Source organism: Drosophila bipectinata, chromosome XL (genome assembly GCF_030179905.1).
Source record: "Drosophila bipectinata strain 14024-0381.07 chromosome XL, DbipHiC1v2, whole genome shotgun sequence".
NCBI lineage: Eukaryota > Metazoa > Arthropoda > Insecta > Diptera > Drosophilidae > Drosophila > Drosophila bipectinata.
The window spans coordinates 4,399,582-4,417,717 of record NC_091734.1 but is presented as its reverse complement, the minus strand read 5'-3'; the positions used below and the strand labels follow the sequence as shown (position 1 = coordinate 4,417,717).

The window sequence follows — 18,136 nt, the reverse complement described above, 5'->3', positions numbered from 1 at the left end:
TTTAATGGAATTTTTTTCTTTTTTTAGGGAGGAAGGGAAAGGTCTGGTGCTTGCTTGTTAAACATCTTTACAATATTCGAAATCGAAAAAGTGCTCTAAAGGAAGTGGGGGGGCGGGAACTGGGATCAGAAGGCGGTGCTGGATCGAGGAGCGGGCTAAGAGTGTTTGTGAGAAAGTCTTGACTAAATTTAATGTACAGGACTACGTTGTCTACGCTGCTGATGCAACTGCTTCGTCATCGTCTTCTACATCAATTTCTTCTCCTTTCAACGGCAAAGGATTTTTACTTTGAAAAAAAAAAAACACATATCCTTTGCCTTGTGACTTTGTTGTACTTTCGATAGTTTTGCTTTTTTTTTGTGCTGGCATGTTGAGCTTTTACTTTGAAATGGTTGCCTGCTGTGCTGGGGACTGCGGGCTAAAGACAGACAGAGAGAGAGAGAGATAATGGGACGCCATGACAGGTATCAGTGTGGCCAACGTCGCTAACGAGTTTCTTATAAAATATTTGTATTTCAACGAACATTTATAACACACATATTACTAATTGAATTTTCTTTAAAATTTAACATCTACGCTTCTCAAAAGTTTTAAGATAATTGGAATATGTTTTTAAGCAACAATTATGTACAATTATTGGAAGAAGATCTTTAAGTTATTATGTTTTAAAATTTAAATACGAAATAGTTGTCTTTATAAATACGAGATCTCTGGATATGTTGTATATTGCAAGAAAAAGAGTTATAGTTATTTTTTTATAGAAACCTTTTAAGTATTAAAATGAAAGATTTAATGAAAAATCGAAATCTAAAGTTTTGAAAGATTATAGATTACGAAAATAATTCCTATGAAGCAATGAAGGTTATATTCTAGCCACACTGACTTGCCGGATGTGGACTCCCAACTGACTGTGAGAGAGACGGATAGAGTTTTGTGAGACAGAGAGAGCATGATATGCAGACGTAGCTTTAAATTAGCCATGGGATCCGGGAGAACTAGGAATTAGGTATCAGGAATCAAGGACCAGGACCAGGAGTGGGATATGGAATCCTTGGTAGGGGCAGGGGCTGCGCCTACAGATCAAAATAAAACTCAACAAGCATGGCCTAAAACTGGTTGACCTTCAACTCATTTCCCTGCAGCTGGACGAGTCGGAACGCCTCTCTTATGGTCGGCGTCATCAGCAGCTTGAGGTTCTCCTCGGCCTCGGCCGGCAGGGAGCGCAACAGCTCCATGGACGCCACCACCAGCTGGGCCAGGGCGGCCCTCTTGTAATTGGAATCCTTGAGGATACTGCTCGCTCGTTGCTGTTCGATTTCCGGTGATATGGACTCGGCCTCCGAGGACTTGGCCTGGCGGTTGGTGTCAAACGGATTGTTCCGGCACTTGGGCTGGAACTCACTGATCAGCGTGGTCATCGTTATGTTCTCCTCCTCCTGCAGCTGGACGCACTTGGTCGGCGATGGATTGCTGCCCGATCCCGAGCCGGAATCAGTCATCTCGGCATCTCCGTTACCATTCAGGGAGATGCACATGGGCTTGTGCGCCAAATGGGGCTGCAGTGGCGGCGGCTTCTGGCGCAGTTTGCCGGAGGATCCCGTCTCGATGTCGTGCAGAGCCGAATTGCTCAGGTAGAGTTCGCAGACCAGGTTCCAGGCATCCTGCAGGCAGAACAGATACCTCACAAAGTTCTCCTTCTTCTTCACGGTGGTGGTGTTGAGGCGCGAGCACGACTCCAGGATAAAGTTGAGGTCCTCGGGGCCCAGATTGTAGACCACAATGTCGTTCAGGTGGGAGTCCACCAGGGCAATGTAGTAGATCATCCAGGAGGAGGTCATTTGCTTGTACAGATTGGCGGCATACTCGATGTTGGAGACCTTTTGCATGAGGAACTTTAGACCGGGTCGCGAGTCGAACTCCAGGGCGGACATCAAGTACTGTTTGACGCAGCGCAGCAGGATCTCCTTGGAGCGGAAGTCCAGGTCGTAGTCGTGACTGGGCGCCGATGCCGAGGCGGCGTAGTTATCGAAGATGCAGGTGGACACCGCCTGGGGCACGCACTTCAGTCGCGACAGCAACAGCTTGGCCACAAGCTGGAGCAGCATCTGGTTGGCGAGGAGGCCCACCACCAGGTTCTTGAACGGTATCCGTATCACGAAGTTGTCCAGGTTCGAGTTAAAGCCATTGTTGAGGGGATAGAGCAGGAAGGAGTAGCTCCTGTCGTCCGACAGCTTGCACGATCCACTCGGCGTGGAGCCGGTCTGACCCTGGCCCTGGCCCTGACCCGGCTCCCTCTGATTGTCCGACAGGAAGACCTGCTGGGCCAGTGCGTAGATCCTGGACAGCTCCTCCAGGGTGCTGTCCCTGCGGGCTGCCACCTTGACGTTGGCACAGTCACCGTAGAAGCTGTTGGACTTCTCATGGAAGGCGAAGGAGAGCTGACGCAGCGGAGCAATCGTCACGGTGCAGGCTCTGTGGATGGCCGAGCAGGCTATCATCCACTGGGACTCGTTGAAGAGCATGCCCGTGGAGAGGATGACGTGCTTGAGGCAGGACACCGATATCCTGGCAATCGCCTCCTGCGACTGGGCGGCACACTCGATCAGTACGAGGAGCAGTTGCTTGAGTGCCAGCGTGGCCGAGCCGGAGATCTTGGTGGGTGACTCCATTAGGTTGCCAGCTCCTCCTGCCCCGGCCTTCTGCTGCTCCTCGGAACTGGCGGAACTGGAACTGCTATCGTACTGCTGCCCGTAGGCCGGATCCTGGCCATTCTGCAGATGATGCTGCTCCCGCTCTATCCTCTCCGTGACAAACTTCAGCTTGGAGTACAGCAAGTTATCCGCCGGATGAACGATCTGGGCCAGACGCGTCTTAGTTCCCGCCCCCAAGCGACGCTGCTCCGGCACTGATTTCTCGATGAACTCCACCACCAGATCCGTGGTCATGCAGCAGCAGTGCTTGAAGTTCTTCTCCACCAGCTGCCAGGAGGCGCCTGTCTTGTTGATGTACCTCAGCCAGTCCTGGATCATCGGAACCAGCAGGTGGTTGATGCAGTAGAACCCAAAATCAATGCCCGGACTGGCGAGGAGGTTCTTGAAGAGCTTGAAGATCGTCTGCAGGATGGGCGCCTGGTGGGAGTAGGGGCAGACAATCAGCGAGTTGGTGAGTCCGTCCAGGAGCAGGAACCACACCTTCAGCACACCCGACGGCTTGTCCATCTCGTCGATCTTCACAATGGTGTCCTTGTCGATATGTAGCGACCGATAGGAGATCATATACTGCTCATTCCGCGTCTGGAGATAGTCGTTTCCGAAGTACGTAAAGTTCTCCATGGAACTGGGGATGTTGGCATCGATTATGTGGGTATAGGATATGCCCTTGATCTTGTACGTCGAATGGAAGTTGGGGCACTTGGGCATGCTGTGCATGAATCCCAAAATACTGGAGCATCGCTCCAAAAATCGCAGCGTCTCGTGCAGGAAGTCCGTTGGCCGGAACGTGTTGTCCTCCTCTTGCTGATTGGATCCAGATCCGGCACTTCCACCTGGACAGGAGTTGTTATTGTTGTTGTTATTACCTCCGCCAGAGATCTCCAAGTAGGATAGCAAGCAGAGGATACAATCCAGCCCAGCATTGGCGAATACCAAAGTGTTATCCGAGTCCAGGAATACCCGGAAAATGTCGATGATGTTGCTCATGTTTAGCATCCGACTGCGGGCGTTCCTCAGGGTTCCAAACAGCGGCCTCCACCCGGAGCGGATTTCGGTGCGATGAGCCTCCACCACCTCGTACAGGCAGGCCACGATCTGGTCCTGCACATCCACGTCCGTGTCCATGCTGAGGAGGTTCTCGAATGGCTTCAGGAGGGCCTCGTTGAAGTGGAAATACGGCAGCTCCGATTGCTCCACTAGGAGAGCCGTGATGATGTCGTGGATATATTCAATGGCGCGCTTCGAGATCATCCTATCCCGATGACAGGCAGCCTGGAAAGTAGGATACACCATATGAGAAAATGGAACTCCCACAAACCCAAGCTTGTACTCACATCCATCAGATGCGGTCCAGTGATGGCCCAGACCTTGAGCACATGGAGCAGCGGTCGAGAGCTGCGGAAAACCTTGAGAGTCACATCGCCAATCCTGTGCAGGAGCAGGGACATGGGCAGCGAGTCCAGCTTCTTCCAGCCCTTGCTGGGCCACCAGATGCGGCTGCCTTTGCGCGCCACCTGGCTTTTGTAGAGTTGCTCCCGCGAGGCGCGGCACAGATGCTTCAGGAACTGGCACAACGACGGCAGACTGAGACGTTCGGCGGCGTCGCCAAAGAGGTTCTCCGCCTGGTGTGACAAGGCACAGAGCACCTTGGAGGTGTCGCTCTGGCTGAGTAGGACCGTCTCGTTGGTGCCGGAGTAGACCTTCAGGATGGAGGTGATGTTCGTGTTGGGACTCTGCATAGGTGCCTGCAGGAAGCTGTACACATCCACACTGGGTTTGGGAAACAGAGAATTAGAAACTATTCCAGAAAGTCAAAGCAGTCTGTGAGTCAAACCAGGTCTCATCATCATCGATGGGTATGGAGGAGAGATTGAGCTTGTCCTGGGCATTGCCGTTGCTCAGCTTCTCGCCAGTCTCCAGGTCGCGGCGGCTGCTTCCCGGCGAGGATCCCGATATGGATGGATTCTGCATGCTGAAGATTTCGTGCTCCAGTTGGCTGACATGACGGCACACGGCGAAGATGCTCGGCCAGCAGTCGGCGCTGTAGCTGCCCAGATTGAGGCCACCAGTGAGCACCACGTCCATGGACATGGCCTGGCTGGCGGAGATGCGGGGCCCGGTGGTCTGGCAGACATTGGAGGCCAGTAGATTCAGGATCTTACCGGCCAGGTGTTGGAGGTTGAGGTTGTTGCTCAAAGTGGCCGCCTAAAAAGAAGATAATCTCAATTAGTGAAATATTCCAGAACTGAAATCAAGGTTCTATCCACCGAATGGAGTCCATCCAGACACATGGCGTACAGCGCCTCGCCGTTGGACTTGTTCGCCTTGGCCTTCACCCGGAGTGTGCGTTTGGAGAGCGCCACCAGCTTGTTGGAAGCGGAGCTGGTCTGGAGATCACCCAAGCCGGAGCTCAGCACAATCACCATCGAGTCCCAGCAACAGGTGAGCAGCCGGCGGCACAGCTTCTTGGCAGCCTCCCGGCGTTTGTCGTGCTGCTGCTCCTCCTCCTTGTGCTTCACGGTGGCTGTCTGCAGGCGCTGCCACTCGGAGAGCATTTGGGTGGCACCCAATCCTCCAGCATCGCACAGCATATCGACCAGGGCGCACCGTGGCCCGATTCCGTCCAACTGCTGGCGCGACATGGCCTCCAGGACGTTGCACACGGTCACCGACTGGTAGAGTTCGCATAGCCATGGCGAGGAGAGGTAGACCAGCACTCCTGTGTTCTGCACCGAGGTCACGAACTGCTGCTCCGACATCGGCACCAGGATGTCCTTGTGGGCCATGCCCGAGGCCACCTGCTCGTAGTAGCCGGCCCGCATCAGCTGCAGGCTGAGCAGGAGCGAGGAATAAATGGCCAGGTAGATGCCATCGGCATTTATGGCCGTCAGGTTGTAATCGAAGTCCGAGAAGTTCATGCTGTTCTCCTGGCACACCGCCGATGCGAACTCTTGCATGGCCTCGTCGATCTCCACGCAGCTCCGAAGACGGAGCAGCTTTGGGACCAGGTCCTGTCGCAGGGCACGAGCGAAGTCCCTGGCATGCTGCCTATCATTGTCGCTGTCCGTCCGGATGGGCATCACCGGCGCCTCCAGGTGCGAGTACGGCCAGCGGTTCTCCACGCGCGAGGTCTCGTCACTGGAGCTGCTAGGATCATCGTCCTCGGGTCCTTCGGTGTCTCCCGAGCCGATGGAGGCCGCATCCTGCTCATGTGGTGGTTCACCTTCGCTCTCGGATCCCGACGAAGTCTCGAACACGTTCTGTCGGAACTCTACGATCGCATCTCGGTAGGGAGCCGGCAGCCGGGCCATGCTCTGGTAGGTCAGTGGCCCAGAGTAGTCCGCATCCTTGAGGAGCTCATGCCGTCCGTTCACCACCTGGACGATCTGGTCGCTGATCATCGACTCGGTCAGCTCTCCAGTGCAGAGCACCTGCAAGCTGTCCAGCAGAGCCACCATACACTCCACACTGGCCTGCAGGCTGGCCTCCGTGGCGCCACCTACTCCGCCGGTTCCGTAGGCGCACTCCTCCATGGCGTCCACCAAGCTATTATAGAAAAAGTTAATTTTTTTTTTTAATTTTAAAAATTCTTTAAAAAATCACTCACAGCCGGAAAAGGGCCATTTCATCGCTGCATCCTTGGGCTGTGTTCTTGTCCACATAGAGTATAACCGCCAGATCGATGAGGCGCTCCGGACTCTTGAAGATCTCGCGCACGCAGCGGAGGGGTTCTGTGCGGTTCTGTGGCGCCGGCAGAAGCAGCATCCGGTGGAAGAGGGCCTCCAGCATGGGACGCAGGGAGCCATGGGCACCAGCGATGCGCAGCAACTGGATGGCCGTGAGATAAACACAACGAGCCTGGGGACCGTCCAAGCCAGGACCCGTGAAGAAGCCGCGGGCTTCGTTCTCGATCATGTGGAGGGCGTCCCTGAAAGGATGGGGTTTGTAGACATCGTAGTTGGAATGTGGTTTAATGTGACTCACTTATAGGTAAACTTCTTGTCGAGATTGATCCTTCCGGGTGATCCCAGTGCCGCCGCCAGTGTGGGACAGAACTTCTGCCAGAGGAAGGAGGTAAAGTGCGGATTGGCATGGACGTTGCGGGGCAAGGCTGAGCTCAGGGTGAGGATGCACTCGGTTAGGTACAGGGAGCTGGGATTCTCGCTCTTCTTGTTCGGTGATGTGTTCACATTTGGCTCCACCAGGCGACTGCAGAGCCACTGCATCACCGGTATCACCTCGTTGTAGACGGCGGAGGCCTGGGTCTGGGTCATCAGGCCGGCGGGAGCTGTCTTCTTCACCTCCTCGGCCTCCTCGATGAGGAAGGCGCAGAAGGTGCGCAGGCACTGGGAGGCGGCAGCCAGTGAGGCAGCCTTAGTGGCCCTCGAGCCCATCTCCCAGCACTCGCCGCACCTGGAGAGGATTTCGATGAGCAGGCGTCCGTTGAGGGTGCAGGCCGGGGAACAGGCCATGGCCAGGAAGAGCCGTAGGACATTCACCACCGTGTCCTCGCTGCTAGTCGACGGGAGGATGCCGTTGGTGGCGCGGAGCAGCTGGGAGGGCAGCCATACGGAGTCATCCTCTGGCTCCAAGCCAATGTAGAAGCGCTCGTCCTTGATTACGCGCTATTCGGATGGAAAGAAAGGATACACATACATACATATCAAGAGGAAAACTTTACCGTTAGAAACTGGAAAGTAATTAAACATAAAAGTTTCATGTTTAATCATGTTTGGAATCAATAAAAAGGACTCAAAGGACTCTGGGGGAAATGCCAATAAAGGAAAGAGGAGAAAAAGAGGAAAAAAGAAATCAAAGCAACAATCACAGGATGTATCTCCCGTTTTTTTTTAGGAGCATTGGGACGTGTCCTGAGTGTGTCCTGAATACCGGATGGAATAAGGAACGAATTATTGATTACCATATTGTTAACCACTCATAAACAAAAGTCACTTCCGTCTCAGGGGATTCCCGTCAATTAGCCGACTCCCCCAATGGCCCATATAGCCATATGCCACATGCCACACGTTCCACATCGTAAATTCTATATGACTCTATTAGGGTGGTACTTAACAAAAATTATAAAATTATTTTTAAAATAAATAAAAATTATACATAAACTTAAAAATTATAAAAAAATATCCTTTAGAGTCTATAAAATTAAACCTTTAAATAAAAGTATCAACTAAGGTCCACCCTAATGTCCATATCCTTTGTCCACTGTATGCACATGGAATGATAAATCCGCTTTGTGCGCCGGAAGTTCCGGCCGGAAAATGTGTGCCCGTGGTTGTCGTCAAGCCATTGTTATGGCTCCACTACTCCCCCTCCAGCCCCCTCGTTCAGGACACTGCTGCTCCACCTCGATAATCGCCGTATCCGGAATGTGGGGGGCAACTTACATGGAGGCCATTCAGACCCATAGTGATGAACTTGGGTCGCTTGGTGTCCAGCGCCATCTGCAGGGCAGTGAAGCAAACGGAGCGCAGCTCATGGGACGGATCCCGATGGATGCCATGCTGGCGGTACAGTTTATCTGAAAGAGAGAGACACAACGGCCGGAATTAGGAACGATTAACGGTTATCGCATGGGAAAACAATTAACCCGCACCGGGCAATAGTCATAAAATCTGCCCAGATAAGAGGAATGAAAAAAAAATAAAAAAAAATGCGTATAACCAGTATTCTTTGTGCTTGAGGTCAAGGATACTTGGGGAAAAAGTTTCATAAATATTTTTCAGTGCAGGATGGCTGGCCATCCAAATGCCACAAATCGTTGCCTACATTTCTGCAGCGAAAATCAAAGAAAACAAAGAGAAGCTTAAGTTGTGTGGGAGTTGGCATGCCCTGCATTGAATGGAAGGATTATGGCCATTTGCATAATCCATATTAAGTCTGAAAAATGAAGATAAAGCGTAGAATAAATTAAACAAAAGAATAGTAGGAAGTAAAAAAGATTAACAGATATGTACTCTTTAGATTATTTTATATATCTTTATTGAAACAATGAAAATATTAATAAGAATTGAAAATATTAAATATTATTTTAATACTTGTTATAAAAATTGTCTCAATGGATGTACTCTATTCAAGAATGTGTAGGGTATCCTCACAAAGGAAATAGCAACTAACGGTAAACAACAAACATGGGCGAAAGCAACGGCAACAACAACAGAGCAATGAGAAAAGGAAGGAAGGAAGGAAATTGCGTTCTTGCATGCTCTCAATGTGCGTTGTTCTCATACTTTCTCTGACTTTCTGCCTCTTTTTTTCATGAGCACCGCAAAAATTCCTTTAAAGGGGGTTATCCTTTATAAAGAAAAAGTCTATAAATCAACATAAACTAAAGAACTCTTTATTTTTAAAGTTAATGAACATCATGAACCCCTTTTCGGCGTCCATGTCACGCCACTTTGACGCCTTCTCTCGCTCTCTCTCTTTCTTGCTCACCTGCACTTCCATATGTGGAGTGCTACTTACCGTAAGCTATTTGCGCCGTTTGCCGCAACGCATTGTGTTTGGTGCCCGTTGATTCTTTGATAATTAGCAGGAATAGGTCTTCCATATTGCAGGCTCCTACTTTCTACCGCTTTCTCTCTCTCTCTCTCTCCTGCAAGAGAGCGTGGTGTGTGCGTGCGTATGGGTGTCTGTTGCTCGCCAAAAAAAATTCCGCGCTTGTGGTTGTGGTAGAGCACCGTTACTTTTCTAGCTTCCCGTTGCCGCCTCAAACGGTTGTTGTAGGATTTGTTGTTGCGCCTTTGCACGCCATCGGTAACAACAACAACTCAATTAGCGCCAAAGTTGCTGCCGCCTGAAAAAAGGGAGTAAAATCAATAAAACCAAAAAACAAAAGCAACAAAACCAGTAACAGATGCGTTTTGGCAACGATGTTTACAGTTACCGCCATATGTAATCTCACTCACACACACCCATGCACATGTAAACGCACGCATATCAAACCCACGCCAGGAAGTTTCTATACATATACATGCATATGTATGGATGTACGTATGTATGTATTGGCGTCACGTCACTTCTTGCACTTTTGAAACTTTTTGCCATTGCAATTGTGCACCTTCGAAAAGTTCAAACAGTGTGTATCCGTTTTCCTTGAAAACTTTTCGCACATTAACAGGCGCACACTCACACAACCATACAACTCACACACAGTGCAGTGCAGGCGCTGCTGCAATAATGAATTTTTTAAAAACCTCCGTTTCCATATGTCACTTAAATTTTCACAAAAAAAAAAAACAACAATTCACGATAAACCCTTAAAGCCCTCTTTACCATTTCTAATTCGCATCAGAATCAGAACTTTGTTCGAAAGATCTCAACTCATAAGTGAACCACCACTTGTGGTATTTGCTTGCTTTTGGATGTTTTTCTTGTTTTTTTTTTTTTGTATTTTATTACGATGACGAGGTGCACTTGCCGTTAGCTGTGGATGCGACAAATGCTGTGGCAACAGCCGAACCGAAAGAAAGCACTTTCTCCGTTTCGTAGTACTGTTGGACATGTCTGCGCATGTCCCGCAGCCAGCTGTTCGATTATCCCGTCTATCGACAGCTGAAACTTAAAAAGCCAGGGCTGCATAACAAAAAGGACTAAACTATATACATTTTTACAAAAACTTTTTAGGAAAACCAATCTTTAAAGTTGACACAATAGTTCAATGTATTCCAATATTAATAAAAAAATATATATGTTTATAACTACATATAAATTTTAAAGTATTTATGGAATATATATCATTGTTTTCTTAATAGTTAATATAATATAACAAAATATCAACTTTTATTATAAACTAAGAGATATTGATTCGTTTCCATAGTTATTTTGCAGCCCTGGTAATCCAAGGAGCTGCAAGGATTTATGTGATTGATGGCTCGATAAATCAATAAATACAAATGATTGCCATTTAAAATTGTGGTTTATACAAGTAACAAATGACCACATATGTATCTTGGACACCCCCCACGTGCCATTGACATTTGTCCGGATAATGGTTCTTGAGTTTCTTACAAACATATCGGTGGAGGACATTGTGCCTGGAACCACATTTCCACAGGTGGTTTAGGTTTTGGTCTTAACTGCACAGAGACTGCGCATCTTGGGTTGTGTTTTAAATGCCATTAATTATATTTCGCATTGATTTAAATAGTTTAACTGACATAGTAAAATTAAGGGAAAAAATAATAAACAAGGTTCGGTTGCATATCAAAAAACCATTCTTTGCTCTCATGACATTGAAGACTAAAAAGTGCATGTGAAGATTCCAGTCCTAATTCCTATTTCACGGGCTTTGACTTCCAAAGACCGTCATTCAGGAAGTGGTACGTCTCGATGCCGATGCCCTTGTTCTTCGCCAGGCTATAAAGGTTTTAAAAAATTAATTAAATAAAATCGAAAATCTACAATGACATTGCAACTTTTTATATAAAAAAATAGGATTACTTACATTTCTTCTGTGGACAACGTGAGCAAGCCAATGGCCAAGGCATGCTCCTTGCCCTCCGCCATAATGGCCACCACAGTGTTCTTCTCCGCCGGAGTCATACACGCACCCGGCGACGTAAGACCCGGACACATAACGTTCGCACCACTGAGAACAAAGCGGATGGCGCCCTTGTCCACCTGCTGCATGGTCACAAAATAGGGGAATTTGTGCAGCAGGCGCAGAGTGGGCATCCAGGGACCATCACGATGGCGGAAGAACACCTGCTCGCCGGCTCCGTTCAACAAGAGCTCGATATGGTCATGGCTGGGAAGGAGGGAGTGTATTGCACAAGTATACTTAAGTAATGGCCATTATCCTTACCACTTTGCAATGCGGTAAGAGTCCTTCTTGGGCAGGATTAGGTCGATGTGTGTCTCTAGCTTCGGGTATGCCTCCAGTAGCTTCACACGAATGCCTTTCTGCACCGAAGACTTCAGCTGCTGAATGGACGAAATGCTGTCCTTCTCCTCGAACCTGAGAATGGATGTTTCTTCATTAGTTTCTTTAATATTAAATGCTTTGTAGTCCCGATCCCTGGAATACGTACTTTTTGAACATTTTCGTAAAAGATTCTTTGCGAATTTGGCAGCTGATGCAGATGAATGTGGACAAGCCGCAGAGTGACCAGAGGATAGGAAAGAACTTTCCCACAAAAAATGGGCAGTTATCGTTTTTTCCGATTTTGTTTTTAGGGTTTCCAAGTATTGAGTTATTTAAATTATAATTATATTTAAATTACTCATATAAATTCATGAATTATACACTTACATTTTTATTTTTAAAGTGCTAATATATTTTTATTCTGCAAGATAAATAAATTAAGTTAAAATATTTTCACATTCAAGATCTTAGCTCAATAAAATACACACCAGAGATTTATTTTATTTTTAAGATAAAAATTGAACTACAACAAATACAATCATATCAAATCAATGAAAGATTACACAGAACCATGTATCATCATTACCGCTTAAAATCTATCCTGGTAACACTATATATACATCCATCTTTATCTGCTTTGTTAAAAGATGATTGCTCTCCTTGTCTAATTCGGAATATGCCTTAAAAATATGTTAAAAATTATATCTAGCTTTGTGTTTTATTTGTTTATTGTTTAAAAATATTAAAATAGATTAATAAACAAATATTTTGTCCAAAAATTCTATTTGAAATGTGGTTCATCTAAATAATGAATCTCACAACAATATACATTTTTGAAAGAAATTTGAATGAAAAGTTTACAGAATAAAATTTATTCAAATTAATAATATAAAGAGCGTTATAAATGTATTTAAAAATAAAACATAAAAATATATTTAAATTAAGAGACATGTTTAGAATTTATTCTAATTTATTTAGTTTAAATTTAGTTTCTACTATATAAAATTTAGAAAACTATCGTTATCACCCAACGACCACGTATACGGTCACACTGATCACAACACCTTTGAAAGACGCTTCAGCCGTTTGACATTATCGTTCTTCAAACATCGGCTTCATTTTCAATCAGAAAATTGCCAGATCTGTGTTTTGTATATATATTTTTTATACCAATTGAACGCATGTAAATAATAAAAAAAAACTTGATCAACAAATCAAACCGAAGACATGAGCGAAATTATTGCGGAACAAGTACAGGAGGAGGTGGCGTCTTTGCCTTCGCCCCCGGACCCAGATCCGGTCTCACCTTCGGTCTCGTCTTCATCTTCGACATCGACTGTCTTAGATGGTAAGTTATGCCAAATATCTACAAAAGAAATCTTATGGTTGAGTTAAAATATTGTCTGTAGACAGTGAAGGCGAAATTCCATCACCACATGATATTTTGACTGAATTTGTGACTTCTATGGATTCGGGAGCGATGCGTTCCGAGCTGGCAGATGATTGCATTTTTCAATTCTTCGGACGTCATGTGCGCGGCGCCACTTCCATCATGGGCTATGTACGCAGCCAGCTGTTAGGAATTTTCCATCACGAGAGATTCGTAAACACACAGATTGTGTCCCAGGCCCATGAGCTGATACTTAAGGAGACTTTTGGTCGTTCATTTGATGCGGTGCGCCGTCGCATTTACGAGCAGAAGGAACAAGACCGTGCCACCACTCTACACTTACGTGCAGAAAGTGATGACGAGGAGGTGCCCAGCAGCAATCCCATTAACGTTCAATTGGTCACCCCACCACGTGCCTCCAGCGTATCCATGGATCAGCTTACGTTCATAGAGGCATGCGGCGTCCTCAAAAGACTGGAAAAGGGGACCTTCAGTGGGGGAATTATTCGTGGTGACCGGGTGCCCTTGCATCTGACCCTTGGCTATCGTCTTACCCCGTTCGTCTTCCAAAATCGTCGTATTATTGAGATCTGTTTGGCGGTTTACGAAAAGTATCCCTTAAAGCTGAATCGATCGACGTTGGAGCCAATGCCGGGGGTGGAGGAGATTTTCGGTGTAAGACGCCAGCGCAGCAATTCATTTACTAGTGCCACCTCCGAGACCGATGACGAGGACGAGGTAGTGCCTCAGGCCAGGGTGCCTCAGGGTCTCAGTGCCTGTCGTATTCTGTTTGCAAAAGGCTCTGACAAGGAAACTGATGAGGAGGATGATGAGGACGATGATCCCGCCCTGCTTGAAGACTCCCTGCACTCCCAGCCAGATCAGTCACTCGAAGAGGATGAAGAGGAGCCGGAACATCAAGGGGAGGAGCAACTGCAGCCGCAGCCAGAACCGAACACGGAACAAACTGAAGAGACCCCAGCATCATCAACATCAACCACCCAAGAGGATCCAAATGCCGTGGTGGCCACCACTTCAGCATACAATCCTGAAGAGGAAAAGTCTAGTATTTGCAGCCTGACACCACGCAAGCGCCCCCAAAGCACCAGCAATGTGTGCGAAGTTGAGCCAAAGCGCGGATCTATGTGCACTCCTCTGCGCACTCGCATGCGTTTCTAGATCGTTTGATCCGTTCCCATACCCAATACCCATTCATACCATATAAGTTTCCCACATCCCGACCAAATCCCAGTAGAAAATTGTTATTAAGGGTCGTGCATATCGAAGACCCCTGGAAATTTTTGGAATGTTACAAAACAAATAGGACGTTATTCGGGTGTTTCAAAATTGTCACCTGCAATTGAAGACTGAAATGCCCCGAACGGGGCGTAGGCTAGTCGCCAAATATGTATTCTATTTACATAAAACAATTAATTTTACACATATGTTATAGTTCGATGTTGGTGCAAATCCGTATCTTTTGCATATTGCAAAACAAACAAATTATGATATAGTGCATCAGGTATCCCACAATGGGGATATCTATCTATTAACGATTTGCACATTTGGACATTTAAATATCTAAAGACAATAATGAATTGTTATACAAATCATGACATATACCAGTTATATATTTGATATTGAAAATTCATTGCGTACAACAAATTACTGTTAATTAAAAAAAAATTTAACCAAAAATATATATATTTATTTATTTTTTTTTTAAATAAGGAAGGGTATTTATAGAGTTATGGGAAATACTTTATTCAAAATAGATTTAAAATGCTGACAAAGAGCTGGACATCTTGAAATTGGATTCCTTGTTGGCTAAACAGAGAGAAATATTTAACTATTTGTAATATAAATAAATATTTTATAGAAAATTAAATTAAACGTTTATCAAAACTTTTGATTAAAACACAATTGTATATTTTTTAGAGTTAATAAATAAAAGTAAGTCCTTTTTCCAGTGTAAAGCTTATATATTAAAGCTTTTTAAGGAATTATATTTCGACGACTGGCCCAGTCTGATTTGAAACTTTAAACAACGCGCTGCTTTTGGTCGCATTATTTATATTTTTTGTTTCTTTCTTAAAAATGTCTGAATTAATTTTAACTGAAATTAGTGATGGCATTAGAAACCAAATATTGAATGCCAATTTAGTTAAAATTTCGAATGATATAGCTTGCATTAAAATCCTTTTAATCATATTGGTTGTGGTGTCTGTTCTGGAAATGATTGTTAAATTTTATGTGACTTACAAGAGGAGTAAAAATCCGAAGATATTTCATAAAATTGATAAAGACCCACCTTCGCTGGCCCAAAGGCTAATGATGGAGAAATCGGATGAGCCAGAAAATGATGATTATATTCAACCAGAATAGTTTTAAAATTTAAAAAATTGGAACTATTATCTATTTACACTTAAAAAATATTTCAAATTAAACATATAAGAAAAATATATAAAAACCATGTTAAATAATTTTATTATTACTTTTTCCATAAGACACAATTGTACATTTTTAGAATAAATAAATAAATTAAAGTCAATTATCCTTTTTCCAGTGTATTGCCTACAATTTAAAGCTTTTTGAGGAATTATTTTCCGACGAGTCCGACAGTCTGAATTGAAACTTCAAGCAACGCGTTGTTATATAGGGTTTTGTCAAGTTATTCCTATATTTTTTAATTAAAAAAAAGCTTATAAAAATCATAATGATGACTGAAATTGATATAGACTTTAGAAACAGAATCTTAAATGAAAATTTAGATCAAATTTCGTCTGATTTAGTTCGCATTAGAATCCTTTTAATCATTTTGGTTGTGGTTTGTGGCCTTGAAATGATTCTTAAATTTTACGGAAATTACAAAAAAAGTACAAATCCAAAGTTTTTGGATGAAATTAAAAAACAAAACGAACCGCCTTCTTTGAGCCAAAGACTTATGATGGAGAAATCAGAGGAACCAGCCCACGAAGACTATATTCAACCAGATACGCTTGATTTAAATAATATATAATATTATATAATATAATATAATTACACAAATCGATTTAATATAAAACAAAAATGTTGATTCCGCGGATTTTGATGCCATCATTAATCAGAAATTACAAAAAAAGTCTCCTTTTCTTTTGCGCATTGAATTTCGAAGACGAAACTTTTCCACAAACGTATAATCTCAGATTTATGCAAGTTCGCAGTTTGCCCGGAACCTCGCTATAAAACGGTGTGTATACCTTTTAATAAATATTTAAAAAAAATTATAATAAAGTCTCTTATATTATTTAGTTAATTGATAAAAATATGCTGAGCCCTTCCAAGGAAACGGTGGAAAAAATTACAAATGGTTTTTCCATAATTCTGTATGTGATGTGCCTCTGGGTCTTATTGATTATCATAAGTTTCGTTGTCAAGGCCTATGAGATTCTCAAAAAGATGCGGAAAATGCAAAAAGAAGGAACCAAACCAGAGAAAACAATCAAATCAAAGGAAAACCCTCAAGCCAGTGCTACCAATTAAGAAAATTTTCAATTGAAACTAAATATATTTGGTTAGAAAATAAATAGATTAGCCAAGACACAAATCATTTCAAGGTTAGGGTCTTGGCTTTTAATGTTTCTTAAAATACTGTTCCTATTGATTTTTATGGCAAGGATTATATTTAAGTGGGAACAGACTTTATAAATCGATTTTTTTAATAAAATTATAATAAATATAGTTTTTAAATAATACATTTTTGTACGGAACTATTATAATAACCTTATTTAATTAAAAAAATATAAATCTTTGTAAGATATACCCCAAAAAATATATCAGAGCTCTCTTGGACCATAAATCTTTAGCCCACTAAGATCACCTGATATATTGGATATTGGAACGTTGATTTCTATGGATGGACCTTGATCCGGAGCTTCATGAATAATGCCTGCCACCTATGTTCTTCATATAGCCCCGATAATACCGGCAGAGATCAGACACAAAGAACCTAATAAATCGCTGTCTATTTCCATCCTATATAGAGACAAGAGAGTCTCTCTATAGAAGGAAAATCCATTTGATTACAAATGTATGAATGGGCAGGAAAATGGCATAGTAAGTGGTTCAGGGTGGTGTTGTTTTTTTTTTTTTGGATGGTGGGTGGTTTGGGCATTAAGACATCAAATAGACAACAAAGGGCGAAATGGAGGAGGACCTGGCGAAACCCTGACAGCAGTTCGAATCGTTAAGCTAGCCAAGTGGAAAAGGCAGACCAGAGACCCAGAGAGATACCCAATATGGGAATCTGGCAGAAACCCAACATAACCCCCGACTCCACCTGCTAGATGGTCTGCTCTCTGGTGCTTGAAATTAGATTTCTGTTCCTGCGCCGTTGGCCGGAATTCGTTACGAGGTTTACGGCACACGCTCCTCATTTAGACCCCAACTCCAATAGAAAGCCCCAAAAAATTATACACTTGAAAAAAATATAAAAACAATATATAAACTTAAAGAACTATATATTTTTTAAGCTAAGAAAACGTATAGATTTAAAAAAAAACTTTTAGCATCTTTTTAGTAACTCTATTTTCTTGCAGTGTCTTTTGAGAACAGAGCTGTTCTAAGCCTGGCAAATCCTTGGGTTAGCTTCTTGTGATTTATCTTTCAAGTTGCAACCAAAGGGGGAGGCGCATCCCCCATATGTCAGTGCCCACCTAAAAGGGGGATAGCCAGGGCCGGGCGCCAAAGGTGGAGAATCAATGTTTATGAGCGGATTAAGTTTTTGTCTTCGAAACAAATTCCATTTGATTTTAATGAGCCCAGAGATTACATTCAACAGAGAAAGGGAGAAACTAAATTTGAAACTCAAATTGTTGAATGAAAAATGTCTTTTTAGGTTTTCTCTTTTTTTTTAGTTTTTTTTTTCTTAATTGAAAAATGTCGCCACACAGGCAGACAATTTGACAATCCATCAGGAATATATAGAATATATATAACCCCCCACTACTCGATCTGATTCGGAACCACTTAGTGGAGCATTTTCTAATTTATGCTGCCAGCGTTGCCGCCTTGTTCTCAATTAGTTGCAACTGCAACAAGCAACGCGCAACATTCGAGGCGGCTGTTTGCCCCAGGGACCTGATGGTGGAGAGTGGGGCGAGTGGCGCGACGTCT

The 18,136-nt window shown here is 44.3% G+C and overlaps 3 protein-coding genes across 3 annotated transcripts; 1 reads left to right on the top strand and 2 right to left on the bottom strand.

Moving 5' to 3' along the window:
• Positions 1–7: 7 nt before the first annotated feature.
• On the bottom strand, positions 8–10,218 carry LOC108118968 (brefeldin A-inhibited guanine nucleotide-exchange protein 3). The gene is made up of 9 exons (XM_017231921.3): positions 10,002–10,218; positions 9,192–9,522; positions 8,114–8,247; positions 6,696–7,336; positions 6,319–6,639; positions 4,979–6,257; positions 4,546–4,916; positions 4,046–4,481; positions 8–3,983 (listed from the first exon to the last, which is right to left on the bottom strand). The coding sequence occupies exons 2-9, from the start codon at positions 9,274–9,276 to the stop codon at positions 1,107–1,109; spliced, it is 6,144 nt and encodes a 2,047-aa protein (XP_017087410.2). The 5' UTR covers positions 9,277–9,522; positions 10,002–10,218; the 3' UTR covers positions 8–1,106.
• Positions 10,219–10,829: 611 nt separating this feature from the next.
• Positions 10,830–11,902, bottom strand: MCTS1 (malignant T-cell-amplified sequence 1 homolog). The gene is made up of 4 exons (XM_017231920.3): positions 11,759–11,902; positions 11,533–11,685; positions 11,173–11,475; positions 10,830–11,084 (listed from the first exon to the last, which is right to left on the bottom strand). The coding sequence occupies exons 1-4, from the start codon at positions 11,767–11,769 to the stop codon at positions 11,003–11,005; spliced, it is 549 nt and encodes a 182-aa protein (XP_017087409.2). The 5' UTR covers positions 11,770–11,902; the 3' UTR covers positions 10,830–11,002.
• A 752-nt stretch (positions 11,903–12,654) lies between these two features.
• Positions 12,655–14,682, top strand: rux (roughex). The gene is made up of 2 exons (XM_017231918.3): positions 12,655–12,940; positions 13,002–14,682. The coding sequence occupies exons 1-2, from the start codon at positions 12,820–12,822 to the stop codon at positions 14,159–14,161; spliced, it is 1,281 nt and encodes a 426-aa protein (XP_017087407.2). The 5' UTR covers positions 12,655–12,819; the 3' UTR covers positions 14,162–14,682.
• The last annotated feature ends 3,454 nt before the right edge of the window (positions 14,683–18,136 follow it).

What these genes read in the sequence shown, in the direction of transcription:
- LOC108118968 (XM_017231921.3), bottom strand. Translation starts at nt 9,276, where the DNA reads ATGGAAGACCTATTCCTGCTAATTATCAAAGAATCAACGGGCACCAAA. An exon ending in TGGGTCTGAATGGCCTCCAT is followed by an intron (nt 7,337 to 8,113) that starts GTAAGTTGCCCC and finishes CCATCCGAATAG; the next exon opens with CGCGTAATCAAGGACGAGCG. An exon ending in ATCGATGATGATGAGACCTG is followed by an intron (nt 4,482 to 4,545) that starts GTTTGACTCACA and finishes TCCCAAACCCAG; the next exon opens with TGTGGATGTGTACAGCTTCC.
- MCTS1 (XM_017231920.3), bottom strand. An exon ending in TCTTACCGCATTGCAAAGTG is followed by an intron (nt 11,476 to 11,532) that starts GTAAGGATAATG and finishes CCTCCTTCCCAG; the next exon opens with CCATGACCATATCGAGCTCT. An exon ending in ACGTTGTCCACAGAAGAAAT is followed by an intron (nt 11,085 to 11,172) that starts GTAAGTAATCCT and finishes AAACCTTTATAG; the next exon opens with CCTGGCGAAGAACAAGGGCA.
- rux (XM_017231918.3), top strand. Translation starts at nt 12,820, where the DNA reads ATGAGCGAAATTATTGCGGAACAAGTACAGGAGGAGGTGGCGTCTTTG. An exon ending in GACATCGACTGTCTTAGATG is followed by an intron (nt 12,941 to 13,001) that starts GTAAGTTATGCC and finishes TATTGTCTGTAG; the next exon opens with ACAGTGAAGGCGAAATTCCA.